The 22,684-nt window shown below is 41.2% G+C and overlaps 1 protein-coding gene across 1 annotated transcript in view; it reads right to left on the bottom strand.

The window, feature by feature from the left end:
- Window positions 1-22,684, bottom strand: part of cdh13 (cadherin 13, H-cadherin (heart)) — a 460,534-nt gene that overhangs the window by 224,296 nt on the left and 213,554 nt on the right. Inside the window, exons 5-6 of the mRNA XM_049574962.1 lie at window positions 22,488-22,493; window positions 21,694-21,846 (exon numbers count right to left, since the gene is read on the bottom strand). Of these exons, the coding sequence (XP_049430919.1) occupies window positions 21,694-21,846; window positions 22,488-22,493 (159 nt within the window). The remainder of the gene's footprint in view (window positions 1-21,693; window positions 21,847-22,487; window positions 22,494-22,684) is intronic.

The raw sequence follows: 22,684 nt of genomic DNA, 5'->3' as shown, positions 1-22,684 counted from the left end.
GTCCTGCAATGGCTTACTGTTTAACTGTCATACAAGATTTTTTGATACCAGCCAGTGGCCATATTGTTTCCTGTGTCAAAACTACATTACGTCACCCACCAGTGGGCATGTTTATTGGTCTGCTGCAGCACAGTACATTCTGGTATTCAGACATTTTTCTACCCCTTAAGCAAAAGCAAATGCTACAGCCTATATGCTTTTCTCTGATCCTACAGCACCAATTTTAAAAGTATTTTCATCCATCTACTGCATAGACAACCCAATTTTATGAAAAGGCCATCTTTCCAGGAGAGAAATGCTGCTACCGCAAGGACACAAAATTTTCATCTAATGCCATCATCAGGTCAACATTTGTCCCACATTTTGGCTTATGACCAAAGCTGCAAAAGTCCATCTGCCTCAGCTGTACTACGTGTAGTGTTAATTAACAAACGTTAGCATGCTGATGCATTACACTTAGTTTGCTAAGACAGTGGACATCGCACCTACTCAACTTCAGCGTGTTAGCATTGTCAGTGTGAGCATATTAGTATGCTGGTGCCACCATTTACCTTAAGGCACATTTTGGAGGCTGCAGTTTGTGGTGCTGTTGAATTGTATTGTGTAATACTGACAAGTGACTCTATTATTTTTGTCCATACCATTTATGTCAATGATGGTAAATAATAGAAACACTTCCGTATAATACTATGCAATGCAATGTTATTCAACAGCACCATAAATTACATCCTATAAAATGATCATGCAGTTGAATCAGCACCTCTATAAAACACTTTCAACAACAGTTGAACGTTATAATCTTCATAAAGGGAGAAGTTATAGCAGAGCTGTTGTATTTGACTGCATTAGTTTTAGGAGGACATCGAAAAGAGAAGGAATGCAGATTACAGTCACAAGCTAAAATGTGGCTTGGTCAAAAAATAAATGACACAATGATCCGATTGACCTTTCCCTAAGCCCCACTCCTTTGTGATGGTCCGACAAGCTGTTGCAGTGAGCATGGAGCCCACACTGTATCTAACTGCACTCCCTGAAGAATGTTACCATATTTTTGGAAAAATTAAATAGTGATTCTAGAGAGAAGCAGACAGAGGGGTCTACAGTCTGTGTTTGAAGGATATATCCAGGATGTCAAACTGACTCAGCAGCATGACAGGTTAAAAAGACAAAGATAAGCTAAAGCCGAACTATAGCCTACAGATCACAGTGTGAAAGTGAACCATCACATCACTGCTGATTGCGACAGAAGACAATGAATATTAAGGGAAACTTTGCTGGTATTGAACCAGCTGTGTGGCATCAGAGTGTGTGCAGATAAATGGTTTTTGGCTTTGCGCCTGTGCCACTGCCTGCACCCGCACTTCACCGCCAGATGGGGAGAGATCTCTGGGGGAAGTCAAACGACGTTCATCTGCACACAAGGCGATGACACAGAGCTGGTTGAATATCAACAAAGTTCCCCTGCTTCCCTTCACTGGTTCCTGTACAGCAGGGTCGGTCTTTTTTCACTGTTATGATCATTAAAAAGCAAAAGCAGCATGTGTATACATTCAGTAGGCTATATCTTCAGTAGCTTGTTGGTTTGATTGTGGTTTTGGAACAGGGAAGAAACGTATATCTCCGTCCAACTTCTCCAGGTAATGAGTATCATTAATACACAACATGCCCAAGGCACAACATTTAGCTCCAAATCCGCAAAACCAGCCTGAAAATGAAGAAAATCTTAAATTATTGCATTAGAGTCAATGGAGCACAGCTGAGTTGTTGTTGGACCCTGGTCTGAGCCAGCCCAATACAATGTTACGATTGGTCAGTCTGCGTCCAGGGGCGGGACTTGAAGGGTCAATCGCGGAAAAACACCAAAAGACATATGACCCGTGTCAGTCAAATTGGATTTGGCTGTTCAATATGAACATTAAGCCATAAGTTCCTTATACATTTTGTTATACTTATACATCTTCTTATTCATATAATATAAAAAACAAGCCAAATGTACCATATTAAGTTGGTGTTAGCTGTGAATATACCACTTCTAAGCAGAAAGCTGAAGATAACGTCATCTCAGAGCCTCTTTTCCTCCAGGCAGAGTTTGCAGCTGCCTGTACCAGAGAACAGCGTGAAAGCAAAGAGTGCTCACTGTAAAGCTATATTTGGAGACTGAAATGTCCCCAAAAATACACAGCATACTGACTGTCAACATGATGACAAAAACAAAAAAAAAACAAAAAAAAAAACACTGCTTGACTTGGAGGATCTGAGTGGACTGTGGGGTCTCCGGCAGATGATTCAAATCTTCAACTTTCAGGGGGCGGCCCTTTACTTGACCCTGCTATCACTCAAAAATGTGTTTGATATGTCTTATAATATATGGACTAAACCTTGGCAACAGCTAAGTCTACGACAGAGGTGTAATGGTACATTCATTTGTCCCAAATTGTTTAGTACAGGATGTTCAGCTCAGTAAGTAAATTGTTTCAATTTGGTACGCCCCATGACACCAAAAATGATCATTGCAGTCTAATATGATTGCAATAAGATTTCAAGCACTCTGGATTATTTCTAAGACATGAATCGAGCCCATCCTACACTCAGAACCTTGCATTTATAGAAATTTTTATTGAAAATGAAACCTTAGCATAGCTTTTTCATGTAATCCATGTTTGAGCAACCTGCCCTAAATCTTTGTAGTTATAAAGCCTATGTTAATGATTTTAAAATCCTTATTATAAGTTGTTACCAACATAAAGATTTCACAAAACGATACATTTTTTGACCAAAAAAAAAAAAAAAAAAAATGGTAATGTGCTCTTCAGCAAACAAAACTGCTTTTGGAATATTGGATTGCGTTATGTGTGGATTTCTTTTTTTGTCTCTTATCCCAGAGTCACTGATCTGAAATGTTCCTCATTACATCAAAAGAAAAGAAGCCCTTGGAATGTCAAAGAAGATATAAATAGATGGTCTTTGGAGGGAGAGAGATTGAACAAAAGATGGAAGGTGAGAAAGAGAGGGGGAGTTAAAAGTATAGAGAAGATAGAAAATGATAGAAAAGATCTTTCATTCAGCTGGCCGTCTGGCAAGATAAAAAATAATCCTGCTTCTGAAAGGCGTTGAAAGAGTCACAAAGGCTCTCCCTGGTGTATCATGGTACAAAATAGCCCCCCTCCTCTCCTAAGGTATAATTCAATCTCCTTTTGTCTGGCACTGAAAGTACTGTTTGGAGGGTCGGTGGAAAACTAGGCTTACCTGTCTGCTACTGTCACCACCACTTCTTTTGTAATGTTTTATATTTGTCCTTTGAGGAGGCCTATATATGGTGCACTCAGGACTGAACTGTGCCATCAGCAAGACAGCTATGTGCAATTACTGTATGGGTATTTCATTTGTCTCTTTAAACAAAAACACTGTCATATCTGCTTGAAAGCACATGCTGAAAAATACGACATGACATCTTCTGAGCTTTTACAGGAAAGAGGTTCTGTGATATCAAATGAAGAAAAATAAATTACAACTTTACGTTTCATGCAGTGTGTTCATTTAATTTTCATCACACTTTATAATTCCACTCTACCAGCCTGCTCTCATTCTGAAGTCATTGAATGCTGCTGCTTTTCAGTGTTCTGGCATCACCTGACACTAAAAGCCACCTTTTGCGGCAGTTATGGTATGCGGCCAGGAGGCTTCAGTATGTAATGCGGCCAGATGTAATTGTTCGCATTGTTATGATACGTCGGCCCGTTGGCAGGATGGGAACAATTGCAGCAGTGCAATATGCCACTGGATGGTGTCAGGTTGAAATGCTGCTGGTAAAGACATAATATAAGGAGGTGGAAAATCCCTATAGGGCGAGTAGAAGGGTTGGTGGTTGGGTCCAACATACCAAGGACTTTCACCCAGAAGCCTGGTGTTTGCATCCCAAATGCTAAACCAAGATGTTTTTTCACAATCTAACCACAACCTTTTATTGGCTTAACCCAACCATGTGCCTTTGTTGACATCAACAACGAACGTCAACAGCTGACGCGAAAGCGTAACATGTAGATGTGAAGGCCACTGACAAAGCGGCAGTATGTGACATCTTGTGATGAGAACGTGTTGACTCTACTGTACATCTGGTCATAATGTACATTACTGATTTATTTTGTGTACACAGCAGCTAACAGTGCTAACTCCATAAACAGCCAAAACAACAGTAATGGTGCTGACAAGCTAATGGTGTAAACCGGGGACAAACCGGAAGGTGGAGGTTACATTTCCGCAGTGACGCCACCCCAAAAGCAACGGTAACCATCATATAGGCACAGCACAAAGAGTTAGCCAGTGGCAGCAGCATACAAAACCTTGACGATGATTTCAGAACTAAATGTCTGGTTTAAATCAGTGTAATAATGACTGAAAGTACAATTGGTTTGAACAAATTTAGTGATGCCCCAAGCCCAGATTAGGACATTCTAGACCGTATCATCTGAAATGAATCTGATTAAAATGCTGATCCTTTCCTTGTCGTAACCGTCTGTGTTTTGTCCATCTCAGCCTGCTAGTGTTGCAGAGCTGCTCTCCTTTGTATGTGCAAAATGTGCAAATGTAATAAATGGTTTAGGTTTACTGGTGCAAGTGACTGAGTTGTGACATCTGGGTGGGTAAAAAATACACAGATTCACAAAACTCTGTTATTGAATCCAGTTTGACAGATCTGGTATTGAATCTTACGCTAGGGCCACACCGCCCGCGGAAGCGCCGCGAATAGCCTCGAAGCGCCGAGAAGAGAAGGCAGTTTCCTTTTGGCGCCCATGTTAACCGACTGTGTCGTCCACACTGGCCGCGCCGCGCTGTGCCGCACCGGGAAGCTCCGCGGCAGGCTCACAATTTGCAGCGATCAGTTCGGCGTCTGGTCTATTTTCTGTGCGAGCCACGAGCGAATCTGACAAGCCAGGCAGTGAAAAACAAGAGCTGGGAGCAGAATCGCTTGTCGACGGCGTGGAGAAATGCGCATCTGATGTGAACGGAGGTGCTCCAGCGCGCGCGAGAATTTCGGTGTGCTACGCTTCCGCGGGCAGTGTGGCCCTGGCGTTAGATCTCGCCTCCCTCTTTCTTTTTGGCAAAGAGCAGTATACAAAACATTTAGGTAGCAGCTTCTAATCTTTAGAGGGTGCTGACTGTTGCTTTTGCCAGTTAAAATGACAAACTCCATGAGTATCTTCATAAAAATTAAACTTTTCTGTTGTAGGGTGGGAGTGCTCTCTCCAAGTACTTGTCTGCACTCGGCCAAAGATATTTAGGGAAGGAACTCCACTCTGTACAATTGCAAGTGTTTTTGAAGTTCTAACAACTTTAAAGAGAGATACGTCTTCCATAAAATGATTCAGCTGATCATGTTATGCAAATTTCAAGAGTTGCATCAAGCATTGGATTGAATTTGGTATCTGGAAATACTCAGTATGAAAGGATGTGGATCTGGTTGTGGGCCAAAAGAACTTGATCCAAACATTCATAACTTATAGTAGCCTATATTTTTCTCAGTGAAAGGGGTTTGCTCTACGATGTGTCAAAAGTTACAGCATATTGTAACCATAAATGTCTCACTGCAGAATGCTGAGGTACACAGGAATATAAAAGGTAGTTTATTTTGACAGTTTGAGGAAAGCTTGGAATGAAACTTTGGATGCAACTTCCTGTGTGTTTAGTGATCCTACAAACCTGAGCAAATGACTTTGAGCTGTCACTAAAGTGGGTAAATAATGGATGTGTATTCATTTTTAGATGGCCTATTATTCTCAGCCATGACTTTGTCTCTTACCGTATTTACTTTTTGTACCTCTCATAGGGTAGACTCTAATAATCTAGTGACCCATTTCAGTCCATTTCCCATCTTTTGTGGTCAATGTCAGCCATTTTAGTGGATAAAACTGAGAGTGTGTCTGTCTCCAGTCTCTGCAGCTGAAAGTGGAGCTGCCCTGGTATCGAAGCAGAGTGCATTAGGGGTTGTGCCATGTGCCTCAGCAGGCGGCGGACAGGCTGAATTAGCAGCGGTAATGCCTGAGGCTGAGCAACAGGGCACTCACTGTTTAATCAGGTTATCTGGGAGTAGGGGCACAGCAGTATGCAGGGGTTTAAGGGGGTTTCTGGAAGGACAGCAGGATGGTGACACAACTCTCAGAGTTGAGTGATTCGGACCTGAAGGAAGGCTTAAAAACAAGAAAAAAAAGTTAAAACTTTGAGGAAAATCTCTCTGAGCTGCACTGTAAAAAGAGTTTAAGAGATAGTTTCTTTGTCATTCAATCTTTTTTTTTAAGTTTGCTTACATTTGAAAATGTATTATAAAAAAACTAAAGCAGTTATTTGAGAAACCAAATTAAAGATGCAAAGTTGACATACTGCAAACTGTCTCTGACATAGGAAGAACTTGTTGCAAACAGAGTTAACCAGACAATAATGCATGTGAAATAAATTACAGACCAGTGGCATTATCAGTGGAGTGCAATGGTGTGTGACCTTGTGGCATGAAAGTATTGTGCTTTTACTTCTTAAAGGTAAGAGCTATTATGGCAGCAAGAGGTTTGTTTGCTCAGGCAGTAGGTGGTGGTGGTGGTGGTGGTGGTGGTGGTGTGATGGTGTGAGTATGTGTGTGTCCTTTATCTCTTGCCCACATACAGGGACTAAGTGCACATCAGGCCTGTTCTCCAGTGTGCAGGGCAGCGTATCCTGCTCTCTAAAGCCCAGGAAATTACAGTCCAGCCAAGCAGAAAACAGGAGTGGGATTTGGACAACAGGCTTCACCTGTCTCAGGCCTCAGGCTCATAACGTTACACCTACTGTAAATGAGGGAAGCATGAGATTGCTGTATGAAACAGTGGTGTATGTCTGTTGAAGTGTGCAGGTGTGTATGTGTGTACACTTTAGTACAGAACACACAATATATATTGTTCATTTTAAGAATCAAAAAAAGCTTTTTTTCTTTTATTAGTCTTCTTTTATTCATCGTATTATCCCCCCATTGCTCTCCTATCTCATCCGCCTCGATTCACTTCCCCATGGTCCACTGTTCTTTCTTCTCTGGTCCTCTTAATGCAGTCTTTTCTCTTTCGTCAAACTGTCTGGAGGCACACTGTCCCCAGATTATTCATTACATGTGGCTGTTTTGTCAGCAAATAGAAAAACTGTGTTAATTTAGTTAAACAGTGTGGACCACACTCCCAGCAGTAAGCCCTTTAGGGAGTCAGTGTTGTCAGTGGAGGAGTCATGTGAACGTTGCTTTCAAATATACACTCACCAGCTTTTTATTAGGTACACCTGTTGACCTGCTCTTTAACGCAAATAGCTAATCAGCCAATCACGTGGCAGCAACTCAATGCATTTTGGTGGTCAAGACGATCTGCTGAAGTTCAAATCGAGCATCTGAATGTGGAAGAAAGGTGATTTAAATAACCTTGAACTTGGCATAGTTGTTGGTGCCAGACAGGCTGGTCTGAGTGTTTCAGAACTGCTGATTTTCAAGCACAACCATCTCTAGGGTTTACAGAAGATGGTTCAAAAAAGAGAAAATATCCAGTGAGCCGCAGTTGTCTGGGCGAAAATGCCTTGTTGATGCCAGAGGTCACAGTGGTTTAAGATGATAGAAAATCAACAGGAACTCAAATAACCACTCGTTACAACCAAGGTATGCAGAAGACCATCTCTGAACGAACAACACGTCGAACAGGTGGCACTCCTGACAGCTAAGAACAGGAAACTGAGGCTACAATTCACACAGGCTCACCAAAATTGGACACTAGAGGATTGGAAAAAAGTTGCCTGGTCTGATGAGTCTCGATTTCTGCTGCAACATTCAGATGGTAGGGTCAGAATTTGGTGTAAACAACATGAAAGCATGGATCCATACTGCCTTGTATCAACTGTTCAGGCTGCTGGTGGTGGTGGTGTAATGGTGTGGGGGTATTTTCTTGGCACACTTTGGGTCCCTTAGTACCAACTGAGCATGGTTTAAACACCACAGCCTACCTGAGTATTGTTGCTGACCGTGTCCATCTCTTTATGACCACAGTGTACCCATCTTCTGATGGCTACTTCCAGCAGGATAACACACCATGTCACAAAGCTCAAATCATCTCAAACTGGTTTCTTGAACATGGCAATGAGTTCACTGAACTCCAATGGCCTCCACAGTCACCAGATCTCAATCCAATAGAGCACCTTTGGGATGTGGTGGAATGGGAGATTCGTATCATGGATTTGCAGCAGACAAATCTGCAGCCACTGTGTGATGCTATCATGTCAATATGGACCAAAATCTCTGAGGAATGTTTCCAGCACCTTGCTGAAGCTATGCCATGAAGACTAAAGGCAGTTCTAAAGGTAAAAAGGGTCCAACCCAGTACTAGCAAGGTGTACCTAATAAAGTGGCCAGTGTTGTGTATACCTTTCCTTTATACTGGTGACAAAAACATAATTTCTGATTGCTTGTTAGGTATCAATTGAGACCATGTAATACCTCAAGCAAGTATCACAGATCATCTTCGCACATGTTCACACTTTGTTGCTTATCCTGTCACACACTGCCTTTCTCTAGCGCTGTATTCATCTTTTGTTTTCTCCTCTTTCTTTCTTTATTTTTAGTGGTTTATTACATTTGCGTTGTTTGAGTGTCAGTCAAAAAAACATTGTTGGTCTGAAAGAGATAATGCTTTGCCCTTGTTTGGCCTGAAAATGGCTGAATCCCCACAAAAGAAAATACCACAAAAAACATCAACGAAACATATGTTGACCATGTGATGTGACGTAAATAGACAACCATAATTTGATCTCCACTGCCCTGCCTATAATGTAGCTTTCATAGCTGTATGTGGCTCTTGCAGAAAGTTGCTGAAACCAATATCAGAGAAGCTTGTGTGAAGTGGAATGGATCGGTACACTGGTCAAGTCAATGTCACTGGCGCATGCTGCTGCCAGAGGTAAAAGATTTGCCAAATCAACTCAGACGAAGGTTGCGTCAGTCATGTGTCAGCCGTGTTTCATGTAACAACAGGTATTTTGACAATGGTAACATGCAGATTGTGGAAAAGAGGAAAGTTCCATCTCAAACTGGAGGCCAATGGCGGCCTTATTCCTGGAGTCTACATCCTGTGAGTTAGACTAGGTTAGGCCTCGTGGGCTACATAATACAAAAGCATAATAGCATCCATAAAGACATATATAAAGAAGAGCAAGAGTATCCAAAAATATATATGTAAATGTATACACACACATTCACACGTAGGTATACATACAGACACACACACACAACCAAACACACAGTGTAGTATACACCTGCCAGAAGGGTCAAATGTTTGGACTTTAACCTACAGTCACTATTCTTCCACCTCAGCAACATGACGGATTAATCAAAAAATCCTCTTCCTCTGACACCTAAGCAGAGGAAAACCACCACAGTGGAGCAGGTATAAGCCAGAAGGACAGATAGAAAGCGGAGCAGTGACTGTAAAATTTGATTAAACAACAAATCCGTGTAGGCATCCGTGAGATCTGTGCCTCGTGCTGCGAGGTATAAGGATGAAATCCTGCAAAGTCACCAAATTAGCAAATTGTCGGAATCATTTGTTCTGTATGTCTGCAAAAATAAAAAGCCTAAAGCAATTTAATGCTTACACTGTTAGGAATTTAATACATATCTGCAAGGACCTGCCCTGAAATGCTTTAACTAGCATCTTTGCACTGTATGTGCGCTGTGTGTAAAGAGGGGATTAAAACGTTATCTGTTATTTTTAGACAAAATGTACTGGGGTGACATAGAGCACACCAGCAGTGGGGAAGTATATTTCAGGAGTATTAGTGACTGAGGAGATGACCAGCAAGCTGTCAACAGATCCCTTATTCCCCATTCACACTATTAACTCTTGTACTTCACACCACTGTGCAACATGTAAGCAGCAGCAAGCAGCTTATTAGTGGGAAACAGTCAGCTTTTCAATGTTGACAGTTTGATTGGCATGCCCTATGATGTGCATGGGTCATGTCAAGCTGTGTTTGAAATGTAGTCTCTGTGGTCAAATATTATTCATGCAAATATCATTCATATATGTTTGAACAGATTAAAGTATGTATGTGCAAATCAACTATGTTTTTGCATGCCACAGCTGGAGGCAGCTGTTGATCTTAACTTGCTTTTGAGATGTATGTTATTTGTTTTCACAATTCTGTTTGTGAATAATGATGCAGACTTCTGTTTATGTCCACAATGTCAAACCTGTTCTCAGCTTGCAAATCTAATATAATAAAAGTGGCCTCCAAATTGTGTAACAGTCACTTCAGCTTTGATTGGCATGCAAAATTGCATTTAAGACCTTGCATGCATAATTTAACTATGAATATTCTAATAATGTTAGCCTTAACTTGCTTTCTACGAAATAAAAACAAAACAAACAAAAAATATAAAGAAAGTCAGTGTCAGAAGCCAGAGTCATTTCTATGGAAGTGATCTGTCAGGAATGCCACTGTCTGATGTCTATTCTGTCAAAAATAGGTAAATATAAGTAAAAATGTTTGCTTTATCTCTGCAGTTTGACAACTTAACAAAACTGTTTTGAGGGGACAGCTTTGCACACTTTTTTGAAAGCTGAGATATATAAAAATCTAAAATTCAAAACAGCTGTCAATTCACAGCTTGGCCTTTGCAGAGAAGAGATAGGTCCATATGGCTTTTCATGAGCCCTTCCTTTGTCACTGTGTACTGTGGCTTGACAGGTAGAGCATAGGGGGCAAAGTATGGTGCCTTTTAGATCTGCTGTCAAAGGACATCACAAGAGGGGATGCCACTTTCTACTGCAAGGTGCAGGCCGACGGGCCAAAGAAGGTAAATCAAAGACCTAACCAACATCAAACATTGGGATTAAGATACATTTTTTAGACATGTAAAGTCTTGATTTTCCTCATTTTCTGCAATATATGTGATGTTACAATGTCAGATGTTCATATTAAAATGTGGCAAAAGTTTCAAGCGTAGTAAACGTATGTAAAAGTAATCCCTGTGAGCAAAAACCTCAGCACCCCGACCATTTCGAATACTCTGTTTCTTATAATGTATTCTACTTTTGAGACAATTGACGGTCAGCTTGTGATGAATGTTGTTCTGTGGTCATCTGCTCCAAGCTCAATGCTGCAAGTGTTTACATTACGAAACCTACACTGCTACATGCAGCTCTATACTGACATCAGGGAAACATGACATCTTGAGTGCTGATATTGTTAATTCTCCCCAAATTAAGATTAAGATTTTGGTTTAGAAGTATTTATTGATGATTTTCCACTGTAGAAAGTGCCACTAACTCTATTACAGTCATGCACTGGCTACAAAAACACTGCTACATGTAGCTATATGCTAATGTCAGGGAAATAAGGTTATATTGGATGTCAATGTTGTTAGGTTCACCCCGATTTCTGATCAAACTCCTGCTGGAACATGTCCAGCTGTGTAGATTTTGGTAAAGAAGTGATTATTGCTGATTATTCACAGTAGAAAGTGCCACTATACTGCGTTACAGTGATACACCGGCTGCAAGTGCACTGCTACTTGTAGCAACATGCTAACGTCAGGGAAACATGTAATCTTGGTTGCAGATGTTGTTCATTTCTCCCTGATTTTGGATCTTATTCCTGCTGGAACATTTCAGGTTGTTAAGACTTTGATTAGAGGCTTTCATTGTTTATTTTTCATGTTAGAAAGTACAGTTATGCTCATTTGCAGTCATTCCCTGGCTGTAGTGAAGGTGCATAAACCGTGAGAGCGCAGATATAGATGACCTGGAAACACTGACCAATCAGATCAGACTGGGCTTAAAAAGAAACACTATCACAGCACCTTCTCACACAGAGGGTGAATACAGTTGTTCTGCTACAGACAATATGAGGAAAATGGTAGAGTAAAAACCCAAAATACAAGTATGAACCTGAAAATTAGCATAACAGATCCCTATTTACATCATATTATTTCAAATATCTGTGGCTGCAACCACAGTTTCTTTGGATTTTATTAGTATAACTGGCTATTGTCGAAGTTAAGAGTTTACTCTGTGTGGGAATCACAAGAAAGAGTCAACTTTTCACCTAAAAATCATGCCCACGGCACTATTTGTGTCTGTATGCTTTTTGTCCACCTTAAATTTCAGCATCTTCAAGGTAAGCACGTACAAAAGACTCACCACACTTATTGTTGTGATGACCTGCATTACTGAGGGTCATCCTTCTACCTGTGTAAACAAGACTGTTATTTATCACTTCACGTTCTATCCTTCCTCTGTTCTAAGCCAATTAGGGTTCTTCCCCGGCACTCTCGACCCGACCCGAGTTTGTCATAACTGCAGTGATAAGCCCCGTACGCCTCTCCTCTCTCTTCCTCTCCATTTTCCATCTCATTAACATTCATTTTCACCCTAATTGAGCTTAATAAGAAAATAATGTTTGACATTAAATCCTTGTGAACATGTGGCCAAGCTGATCTGGTCTGTTTGTTCTTCCACAGCAAATGTTTACTTTGTCAGGGGTTTGTTTGTTTGTTTGTTTGCCTCGCTTGTTGTTCCCATAATAGCCTATTTAGAATTCCCAGCTGTCCCATCTGTCTTGAGCTGACCCCTTGCTGTTGTTATGCTGAAGTTAGACTGTGCTTTTCTTAAATGCATTTCCCAAGTTCTGCTTAGTTTGTACTTTAACTTGCCATGGTGTCTGCATCCATATATTTCAAGCTGAGCCTCCAGAACTCTGACCACTGCATTTAGATACAAAGCCAGTCAACCTTATTGATTTAATTTTTTCAAAAGCTGTTGGCAATATCATTTTGGTATACAATGACCTTGTGGGAAAGGTGGAGCATTTCTTTGCCAATATCAATCAATCATCATCATACTGTAAAATAGGGCAGAGAGGGAAATAAGGGAGGTGGAGGGTCTGTTCAATACAACCTTGGCTCCCTGTACAACAGAACATTGAAACGTTGCTGCAGGGCTGTAGTCAAGACCAACTTAAGTCCAAGTCAAGTCCAAGACCAGGCCAAATGGAAACCGCAGTCACTGCAGTCAGGTTCGAGACCCCAATGAGGACGACGAGCATGCAGATGAGCTTCCCTGAGACGGTTTCTGACAGTTTGTGCAGAAATTCTTTGGTTATGTAAACTGATTGTTGCAGCAGCTGTCCGGGTGGCTGGTCTCAGACGATCTTGGAGGTGAACATGCTGGATGTGGAGGTCCTGGGCTGGTGTGGTTACACGTGGTCTGTGGTTGTGAGGCTGGTTGGATGTACTGCCAAACTGTCTGAAATGCCTTTGGAGACAGCTTATGGTAGAGAAATGAACATTCAATTCACGGGGAACAGCTCTGGTGGACATTCCTGCAGTCAGCATGCCAATTGCACGCTCCCTCAAAACTTGCGACATCTGTGGCATTGTGCTGTGTGATAAAACTGAACATTTTAGAGTGGCCTTTTATTGTGGCCAGCCTAAGGCACACCTGTGCAATATTCATGCTGTCTAATCAGCATCTTGATATGCCACACCTGTGAGGTGGGATGGATTATCTCGGCAAAGGAGAAGTGCTCACTAACACAGATTAAGACAGATTCATGAACAATATTCAAGGGAAATGGTCTTTTGTGTACATAGAAAAAGTTTTAGATCTTTGAGTCCAGCTCACGAAAAACGGGAGCAAAAACAAAAGTGTTGCGTTTTTATTTTTGTTCAGTGTAGCTTAGCTAGTGCTCTCTGCTTGTGTAAAACACAGTGGCGTTGGATGAGAGACTGTGTGCGAAGCCAACCAAAACAGCTCCGAATCCAACAAGGCACTCGACCAAGACAAGTGCAAGACTTCTATAAAGAGGCTTCAAGACCTGACTCGAGTACAACAGCCCTGCATTGCTGTTTACTGACAAGGGCACTTCAGTAAGAGTCCACACCAAGGGATGTAGGGAAGGCATGGAGTCTTAAGCAGAACACTGCCAGAGGTTCTGTATGACTAGCAGCTGGCTGCACAGACACAAGGTTGACATATAACCCTGGACATGAGGAGCCACACTCTAAGGAGACACACTGAGGAGAGAAAAATGTAATATCCAAAACAATATCCACTGTATATCTTAAAGATGTGCTTTGACAAGAAACATGACGGTGTGCTTTTACGTGCCTTTATCGATAATGACTTGACATTTACTGACATTTCTCTTCAAATGTTACTTCAAAAACATAAGGGATTGGAGATTTATATGCTTAAAACATCTTACATATTAGTGTGTTAGTATGACCAGTTGTAAGGTGACATGTTAGGGTCTCAAGGCTTAAATGCACATTTACCTGCAGAGCACTGATGTATATCGAAACCTGCAATAACTAGTGTTTTGTGGCCTTTTGGGGGTAGAAGAAACACAACACTGACGTACCATTGTATCACTTTAAAGAGTTGTTATGGCTTCACTAGCTTTTTTCCCAGTGTTACATTGAATTCGGGGAAGAAAAGTGTTTACCTTGCATGCCTTCACAGTGAACAAAGAATCCAAAAATAGAGCATATTCTTGATGACTTTAAGTCATAGGGGTCCGTGTTAACAAAAGCAAATTTATATCAAACTTAAGTTTACAAACACTCCCACAACTCATGCAGTGTAATCCAAGTCTCATTCATCCAGTTGTATGCTCATTACTTCCTAAACAGACAGCCCTTTCCAGTAGGGAACCAAACTGAAAGTGAAACTTATCTGTGCTCTCTTTTCAAAGCCAGACTCCACTGACAAAAACAGACATTTTACCTTGCTGAATATGGGAATTGCTGGTCTACTGCTGCCTGGATTGCCAGTTTGTTTGTGTTATTGTGTGACTTTTTGTGACCCTGTAAAACACCACAGTTACACACAATAACACAAATAAACGTATTCAGGCAGTGGTAGACCAGCAACTCCGGTGTTCAGCAAGCTAAATTACTGTTTTTTGTCAATGGAGTCTTGCTTTGAAAAGAGCATAGATAAGTTTCATTTTCAGTTCAGTTTTAAATACTAAGGTTTTCGCGGAAATCTGTTGGAGAAGTATGGAGTATGTGACCGGATAAATAAGACTTGGTTTATACTGTATGAGTTCTGTGAGAGTTTGTGAACAAATGTTTTGAAATAATTTTGCTGTCGTTAAATGCAGACCCTTCTGACTTCAATTTACCAAACACGTTTCTGAGTTCCTCCTTTATCATGGAGGCATGCAAATTCAATGTAACACAGTGTGCATAAATGATTTACAAATAGACATTAGGGGAATGTAGTATTCATGTAGTATCAAAATATTTATGACAGCTGTTTAACTGTACGTTCAAACCAGAAGCTTCCAAAGAGGCAAAGTCTCTCGCGGACGCCCAAGAAGCACGACTGTCAAAAATATTTGTGGCAGCTTTGGTCACTCTAGTCGCTCATCACGTAAATCATTCAAATGTAAGATCGTGCTTGTCAATTTAGAGGAGCCGCAGCGCAGACTACTGGCTTGAAAGCAGTATAGTTGCTGCTTGCTGTTGTCCAGTCAAAAAGCTCATAGTTGGCCAAAAGAAAGTTAAGTTTGGTCAATGAAAACAGAAACCAAGCAAGGAAGACTTGCATGCTACGTTGTAACATTAGCCTGCAATTCTCTCCTCTATTACTAACATTACGCTCACTTTAAAACTCACCAGACCAAACCAACTACCTCCACAACGCAGTCCCAAGCCTCATTCTTTTTATTTTAGTCTCTGTAACCAAACAGCGACACATTATAAAGGACTGAGTGGGCGAGAACGCAAGTAATAAACATCGACATCCTTTGTCGGAACAAGTGTGCTGTAGGAACCAAAGTTACATGGCTTGTTCTCTGGGACCCGCTTCATCGAAGCACATCAGCATTCCGACTGGTTGTCGCTGAACTGCGTCAGAGCTCATTATCATAAAGTTAAGCAAGTTTTAACTCCCCTCCAGACCGCTCCGGTCGCTTTGGTCGGCCAAGACGAGTGGCTGATGACCAGGTCGTCCAAGTTGCCCAAGTCGCCAGGCTCTCATTGAAAATGAATGACTTCCGCCATTTTGGAAGCTCTGGTTGCTGTTGGTTTGAATGTACAGTAACAGATACATCTAACACATAAAAAAGGCTTTGCCATATAATAGTGAAAGACCCCGAGCTCCCTGTATCACTTTGTCTATAAAATGCCTTTAGAGTAATGGTAATTTTAATCTACCTCTGAATATTTAATGTTTCATCCCCCCACAAGCCATTAGCTACAGTAGAACAGGAGACACCCATTAATGAATGTGACTGGGACAGCCTGCGAGGACCACTGGGCATTATAAAAGTGATGCAGTCTTCATTCTGCACACAGCATTAGGCCATCGATAAAAAGGCAAAGCTGCATTTGATAGGAGACCCTTGTTCTGAGTTATGACGGGGACACAGACTTATTATCTCCTTATGATAAGAGGAGAAAAAGCGAGATATCACGCGGGCCTGGTTGGGAGAAAGGACAAGGAAGGGAGGAAGCAAAGCAGCAAGAGAATGCGAAGCCTGAGTGTACAACGTGTGTGTGTGCAGGTGCATATGGACATGTACAGTATGTGTATAGAGAGGCATAGCAGCTTGCCTTCAGGGATTACAACTATCAGGTTGGAAATAATGATTATCATTAGTGAAGGCATAATTAATGTTAGAAGCTAATTCACTGGAGGTCATTGAAACAATGGCACATTAAACCGGTTCAGTTTTTTCACTATGATGGAATTATTAAGCCATTGACTGAAGCCTTCAATTAAATCTCCGAGCTTTTATGATCAGACAATGAGGGCAAAATCACTCAAGAGGGCTTTTGGAAAGCCGACACATTTCAGTCTAGGGTCAGGAGGTAGATACATAATCAAACTATCCACTATAAATCCATGACTTATTCTTATTAAATGAATATTATTTTAAGTTATCTACATGGTGAACTGTTGTTAGATGTTGAGACAAGTTGAATATATTAAATCTCTTTGCTCTAACTCCTTGCCTGCTACCTTTGTGACTGACAGTTTTAATAAAGCATCTGTCTGTGTCTGTCACATGAGATGTGTTTTCCATCATTTTGGTACCATAGAGTGTCGCATATTAAAATCAACAGCAAAATCCAAGTACCGAGAAACCATTTTTTTTTAAGGGAGATAGTTTTAATGAATAACAGGCTTGAACACAATCTTCTCTGTAAAAACAGAGGAAGCATCCGAGGCTGCAAAGAAGCCGAACAGGAGAGAGACAAATGACTCAAAGATAAGGGTTAATATTGGTTCAGAAGCCTTCACACTGTGGAAACAACTAAGTAAGGGAAGATAGGGGATTCAAAGTTGAATCAGCTACTTTTGGACAGGTTATGTACTTGGTAATAATAAAATCTGTAGATAGCTGCTCTAATAAATCACCCTTATCTTGCAATAGACTTGCTAGCCACGTGTGTGTGTGTACACACACACATACACATATGTATATATATATATATATATATATATATATATATATATATATATATATATATATATATATATATATATATATATATGTATATATAGTGTTTAGATAACATTGTCTTCCAGGTCATGATTCAGCAACAATCTACCAGCTTAAAATACTATCAATTAATAAATAATATGCTGATACTGAGTGCATCTATAAGTCTGTTGGATCTGTGCAGGATTTTGTTGCAAGCTCTCCAGATGTCTCCTATTTTTCACTTCTGCCACTCCTTTGGCTTCTTTTCTCTCTCAGTCCCACTCCTCGCATTCGATTCAGCTCAGTCATTGTGTCATTAAATGTCTCTGTGCCGAGCTAAACTTTTCCATACTGAACACAGTAAAATCTTTATGGAGAAGGTCCCCAGACCCTCATTCTCTCCTACTCTCTCATCTTCGTTGTTCCCTTTCCCAATTCTCTCTTTGTCTTCCTCCCCGGAGTTTTATGTACCAACTTTTGTTATAGCCAACGCGGACCCAAAAACTTCATTTCACTGAGCTGCCACGACACTTTGAGGATATTAGAAAAAAACTATTAGATAAGCATGGTTGCTTTGAAGGTCTGTGCTTGTGTAATCTCTATGTGTGTGCTTGTAATCTTTGTTTTTTAAATTATAGCAGCAGCAACACTGACAGAATGAAAAAAAGCATCTGCCTAAAGTCTAAAATTAATATACTGCAAGTATTTGAAAGAAGCACAAATGTACAGCTTAAAGGAAACAACTGAATTCAGGAGAACAGTCCTAGAAATATCAACAATTTCTTTCTAGATGTTCCTCTTGGTGGATCAACAAGGAACCATGCTATTTAAAATCAAGAATCAACTTTCTTTAAAACCACTACACACCCATAGTCCATACACACCCAGATGTTTTCACCTCTTGTTTTAGCTCTTTGTTTGACCTGTAAGGATGGGGCAATTTGCACCTTTTTCATTATTATTAACACCTTGACTTCCGTGGCATCATACTATTCCCAGCACATCTCCACTCCCCTCCAGGTTGGAGTGGAGTCTAATCAGCCTGAGGAACTGACAACATCTGTGCAGGTGTGAAGTGTGTGTTTCCGAGTAGTTACACACAGTAGCACACAAAAGCATATTGTTTATTTCTAGCTGGTTTCTATTAATTCTGCTGGCTAAAAAACCCAACAGGCAGATGTTAGTTTATTGAGCTTGCATTTAAAGAGTTTGAAAATGCTGTCTCTGACGTAACATTTTAATATCTTCACGCTGACTTCTTGTACTAGCAGACACTTGCAAAACGATTCTTAAATGTCTTGTGCATGGGATTTAGTGGCATCCAGTGCCAAGACTGCAACCAAGTAAAGGGAGACCTTCTGTGCAGAGTTTGCATGTTCTCCCCGTGTCAGCTTGTGTTTTCTCCAGGTACTCCGGTTTCCTCCCACAATCCAAAGACATACAGGTTAATTGGTGACTCTAAAATTGCCTGTTGGTGTTAATGTGAGCGTGAATGGTTGTCTGTCTCTATGAGTAAGCCCTGCAATAGTCTGGCGATCTGTCCAGGGCGTACTCCGCCTCTCGCCCAATGGCAGCTTGGATAGGTTCTCATTTTTCATTGTGAGATATGTATATGGACACCGATGCAGCCTTCTGTCCATACACTGCATTCATTTTGTCTGTATTTGTACACGTTTTCTAAATGCTTACGGATACTGACAAAATGGAGCAGTACCACTGGAAACTGTGAGGGCATATTTCCTCCACCTTTGCCACGTTTGTTGTTGTCAGAAACTTTTAACTCTGCTCTCTGGTGTCATCTAGTGCATGATCTATTTCAGCATAACAAATGCATCAAAGTTTGTGGGCAGTGATGATTACAATGTTTGAAATAAAGTGAACAATTTTCATACATAAAGGGTGCATAAATGAGCTCTTCCTGGGGTTGCTGTAGCAAAAATTTCCCAAATTCAATACTGAACTGGACAAAGTCACTAACATTAGCCTTGCATGCAGGACTGGCAATGTGACAGTCAAGACCTAGGGTCTTTATGTACCTGTAAACACATGAAAGAATGTAGGTAGTTAATGATGAGTGCCGTAAAAATAACCCTTGGCCATCCCTGTTAGTGGTAAGCTAGTTAGCCAGACAACTGCAGCTTATGGTAAAGCCGATAAACACACTTTTTAACCCATTGCTTGCACTTTTGATCCTGTGCTTTTGCTTTTGGCAAGGCTATAAAAAAGGCACCACAACCCAAACCCTTAAAATGCTGAGTATCACCTTTAATGAAGACTCATCCACACCACTTTTCATTGCTTGAACATACATGTCAAAACTCTGAATTAACAAAACTCTGAATTAATAAGGGCAGCCCATGGTTTACACCTGACTCGTTGCCATAAGGGTTAATGTGGCATGTAAACATGCTTTGAGACACCTGTGTAAACCCAGATCTTCACAGTGTTATGGGCACAGTGTGGTGCCAACAGGGGGGCTGCCAACAAGAAACACAAGCCCTTTTTAAATAGGAATTGTGCAAATTTGCAGGAAAGTCCAATCAGTCTTCTTTCAGCATTGGCAGTATAAAAACAACATCAGGGAGTGCAGCGAAATGCCGCCTGCCTACTTTTGTTCATACAGAATGCGCCTTTTTCGGGGCAATAGGAGGCGTGAGCAAGTAACAAAACGTGTAGCTCAGCATGTGATGTAAACAGCCTTGCTCCGAGGGAAGCTGCAGCTGGTCAGTCCTTCGGTGATTCTCTCGTAAGTCAGCCCGTCCTTCACCGTTCCTGTCACTTGATGGTTAATGGCCTCTTCGTTTGCGAGGACAAGGAGGGTGCACAATTCTTTGTCTCCCCAGTTGCTCATCTTTACAGTGTCTGTCAGGTTTGTGTTTCCCTCTTGCTACTAGCTGCTCGCTAATTCCTGCTATCAGCTGTTTCCTGTTTATCCACCGCCAGTGGGTCGCACAAGCGGCATCATCAACAGCTCCTCCCACAAGTCATCAACAGCTCCTCCCATGGCAGAAAGACGCCTCATTCTTTTTAAACCAAAAAGGTTTCGCCAATATGACTACCCTATGAGGCGGAAAATTGGGCACCTCGGATCAACTCGCCAATCCGGCTCTGTGTGTGTAAACGCCTGCAGCTTGCCGGCAAAATGGCCCAACATTCGCGGAAATCTGGCAGTGTAAAAGGGGCTACTGCTTCAATTACTGGGTCATCATTTCCTTCCATTTTCAAGGCAACACATTATTCATTTATGAAGGAAGGCATGAGCTGATGTCATATGTTTTTTTAGCAGACTATTCTCTGCTAAGCAGATTATTCATGGGATATAGCGATGCGCAGTTAATGCCTGAATCAGACCGTAACCACTGAAAGCCAATGTCCTGGCTGCACCATGCATGCTATAGTTAGCAGTGATACCAAAGAAGATAAAGACTAAAGAAATGTGGTGAGTAAGTGTTTGCCCCTCTCAGCCTTCCACTCTATTTGTCTCATGCCTGCTCTCCTCTCACATCTGTTGGTATTTACAGAGTGAATTATTTCTGAGTTTTTATAAAAGCCAGTTAGCTTATCAACAGCTTGCATCCAGTTGAACACCCGCACTCACGTCTGGTTTCAGAAAACAGGATAAGATCAATTGACTGACTTAAAAAGTAGATTTTCTCTGCCCCTTTCTTCCTTTCAGTTACAGGGGAAATGGTTTCGTCAGGCAGACAACCCTGAGGGCACCAAACTCGGCAGTCACCTCAAACAGGCACTAATGTTCTTTTATCGCAGAGGAAGCCACCAACTTTTAACTGATAGAATCATTCAGCCTTGACAAAATGCAAAGCCCAGCCATTCCCAGATGACACTGCCAATATCTGTATAATTGTTACAAAATCGAAGTGCTCCTTCATGACCTTTGATTTCCTGTTATTGTGTCCATATGTCAGTATGCTGAACATATACTAAATTTGAAAGAGATAGATCAAAGTAAAATTTCATTGAACTACAGATTCTTATGAATAATGTGACCAAGTGAAAATGTAATAATCAGTGAACAAAAGAGAAACTACGTAACACGGGAAAAAACTGACAAGGAAATAATAACTGTGTCAGAGAAAGAGAGCCCAGGTGGTTGGAAAGGAAAGAAAAGAACATACACACAAACATCATAAACACCACATCTAAAGGCTCACACACACACACACACACACACACACACACACTGACCTGGTATGAGTCAATGGCCTCCCGGTCCAGTGAGCGGCTGACTGACACGACTCCTGTGTCTATGTCGATGGTGAAGAGACCTTTGGGATCCTGGTCAGCGCCGGGGCCCGTCAGACGGAAGATATGGTTCCCTAACTTCTCTGTTGAAATCACCTGCAGACACACACACGCACACAGACATCAACAACTCAAACAACTGTAAGCTTTTCCTCATTTAATTCTGGGTAAGCCTGTTTCCTGAGGCAAAGAATTGGTGAAACGCAGCTTCTACTTTTTTTCCCTTTTTGAAGGCACACTGTACAGAAAAACCCGTATCATTATTAGAATTTGTTGTTATACATTTGAGCAAAAGGAGCTTGCTGCGCCTTGAATGGTGATGCAAAATCCCTGATAGCTAGCAATTAAAAATGTATATCAGACAAGACTTTGATTTGATTTCATCAGTTGGAAAGAAAGTTAGCATCATCTCCCCAAGCATTGGAGGCCTGCTGTGACCACTTGTTAATGCATGGTAGGATTCCTTTCAGATAAGGAAAGTGGAACAGCTAAATAAATATAAAAACTCCATTCCTTAATAATTAAGTGTGAATGTTATGCAGATGAGTGTTGTCGTCGCGAGGCCATATGAGGTGGATTTAGAACCAACCGCTGTGAAATGGCCTCATACACCACTGTACAGTACAGTACAGTACAGTGGTGTTTTTCAGGAGTGCTGCCAAGTTAGTTGGATAACAATCCTATTCTCTCAGACAGGAGTGATCTGACCCATGGACTTTTTGGATAGATATACTCACATGAGACTGCCGTTGCCAGCAGCAATCCACAGGCACCCCAGCAACAGGAACGGGCAGGTTAAAAAAAGAAACACAAAAAAACGCATGTTAAATTCACATAGCACAGAAGAAATGGCATCAAGAGTCAAAGACCTTGAAGATCTTTGCAGATCCTGAGTTGAGCAGATGTAAGACAGAGGATCGTGATAAAATAATAA

Source organism: Epinephelus fuscoguttatus, linkage group LG4, assembly GCF_011397635.1.
Source record: "Epinephelus fuscoguttatus linkage group LG4, E.fuscoguttatus.final_Chr_v1".
Taxonomy (NCBI): domain Eukaryota; kingdom Metazoa; phylum Chordata; class Actinopteri; order Perciformes; family Serranidae; genus Epinephelus; species Epinephelus fuscoguttatus.
The sequence above is the reverse complement of the archived record's forward strand: the minus strand, read 5'-3'. Positions and strand labels throughout refer to the sequence as shown.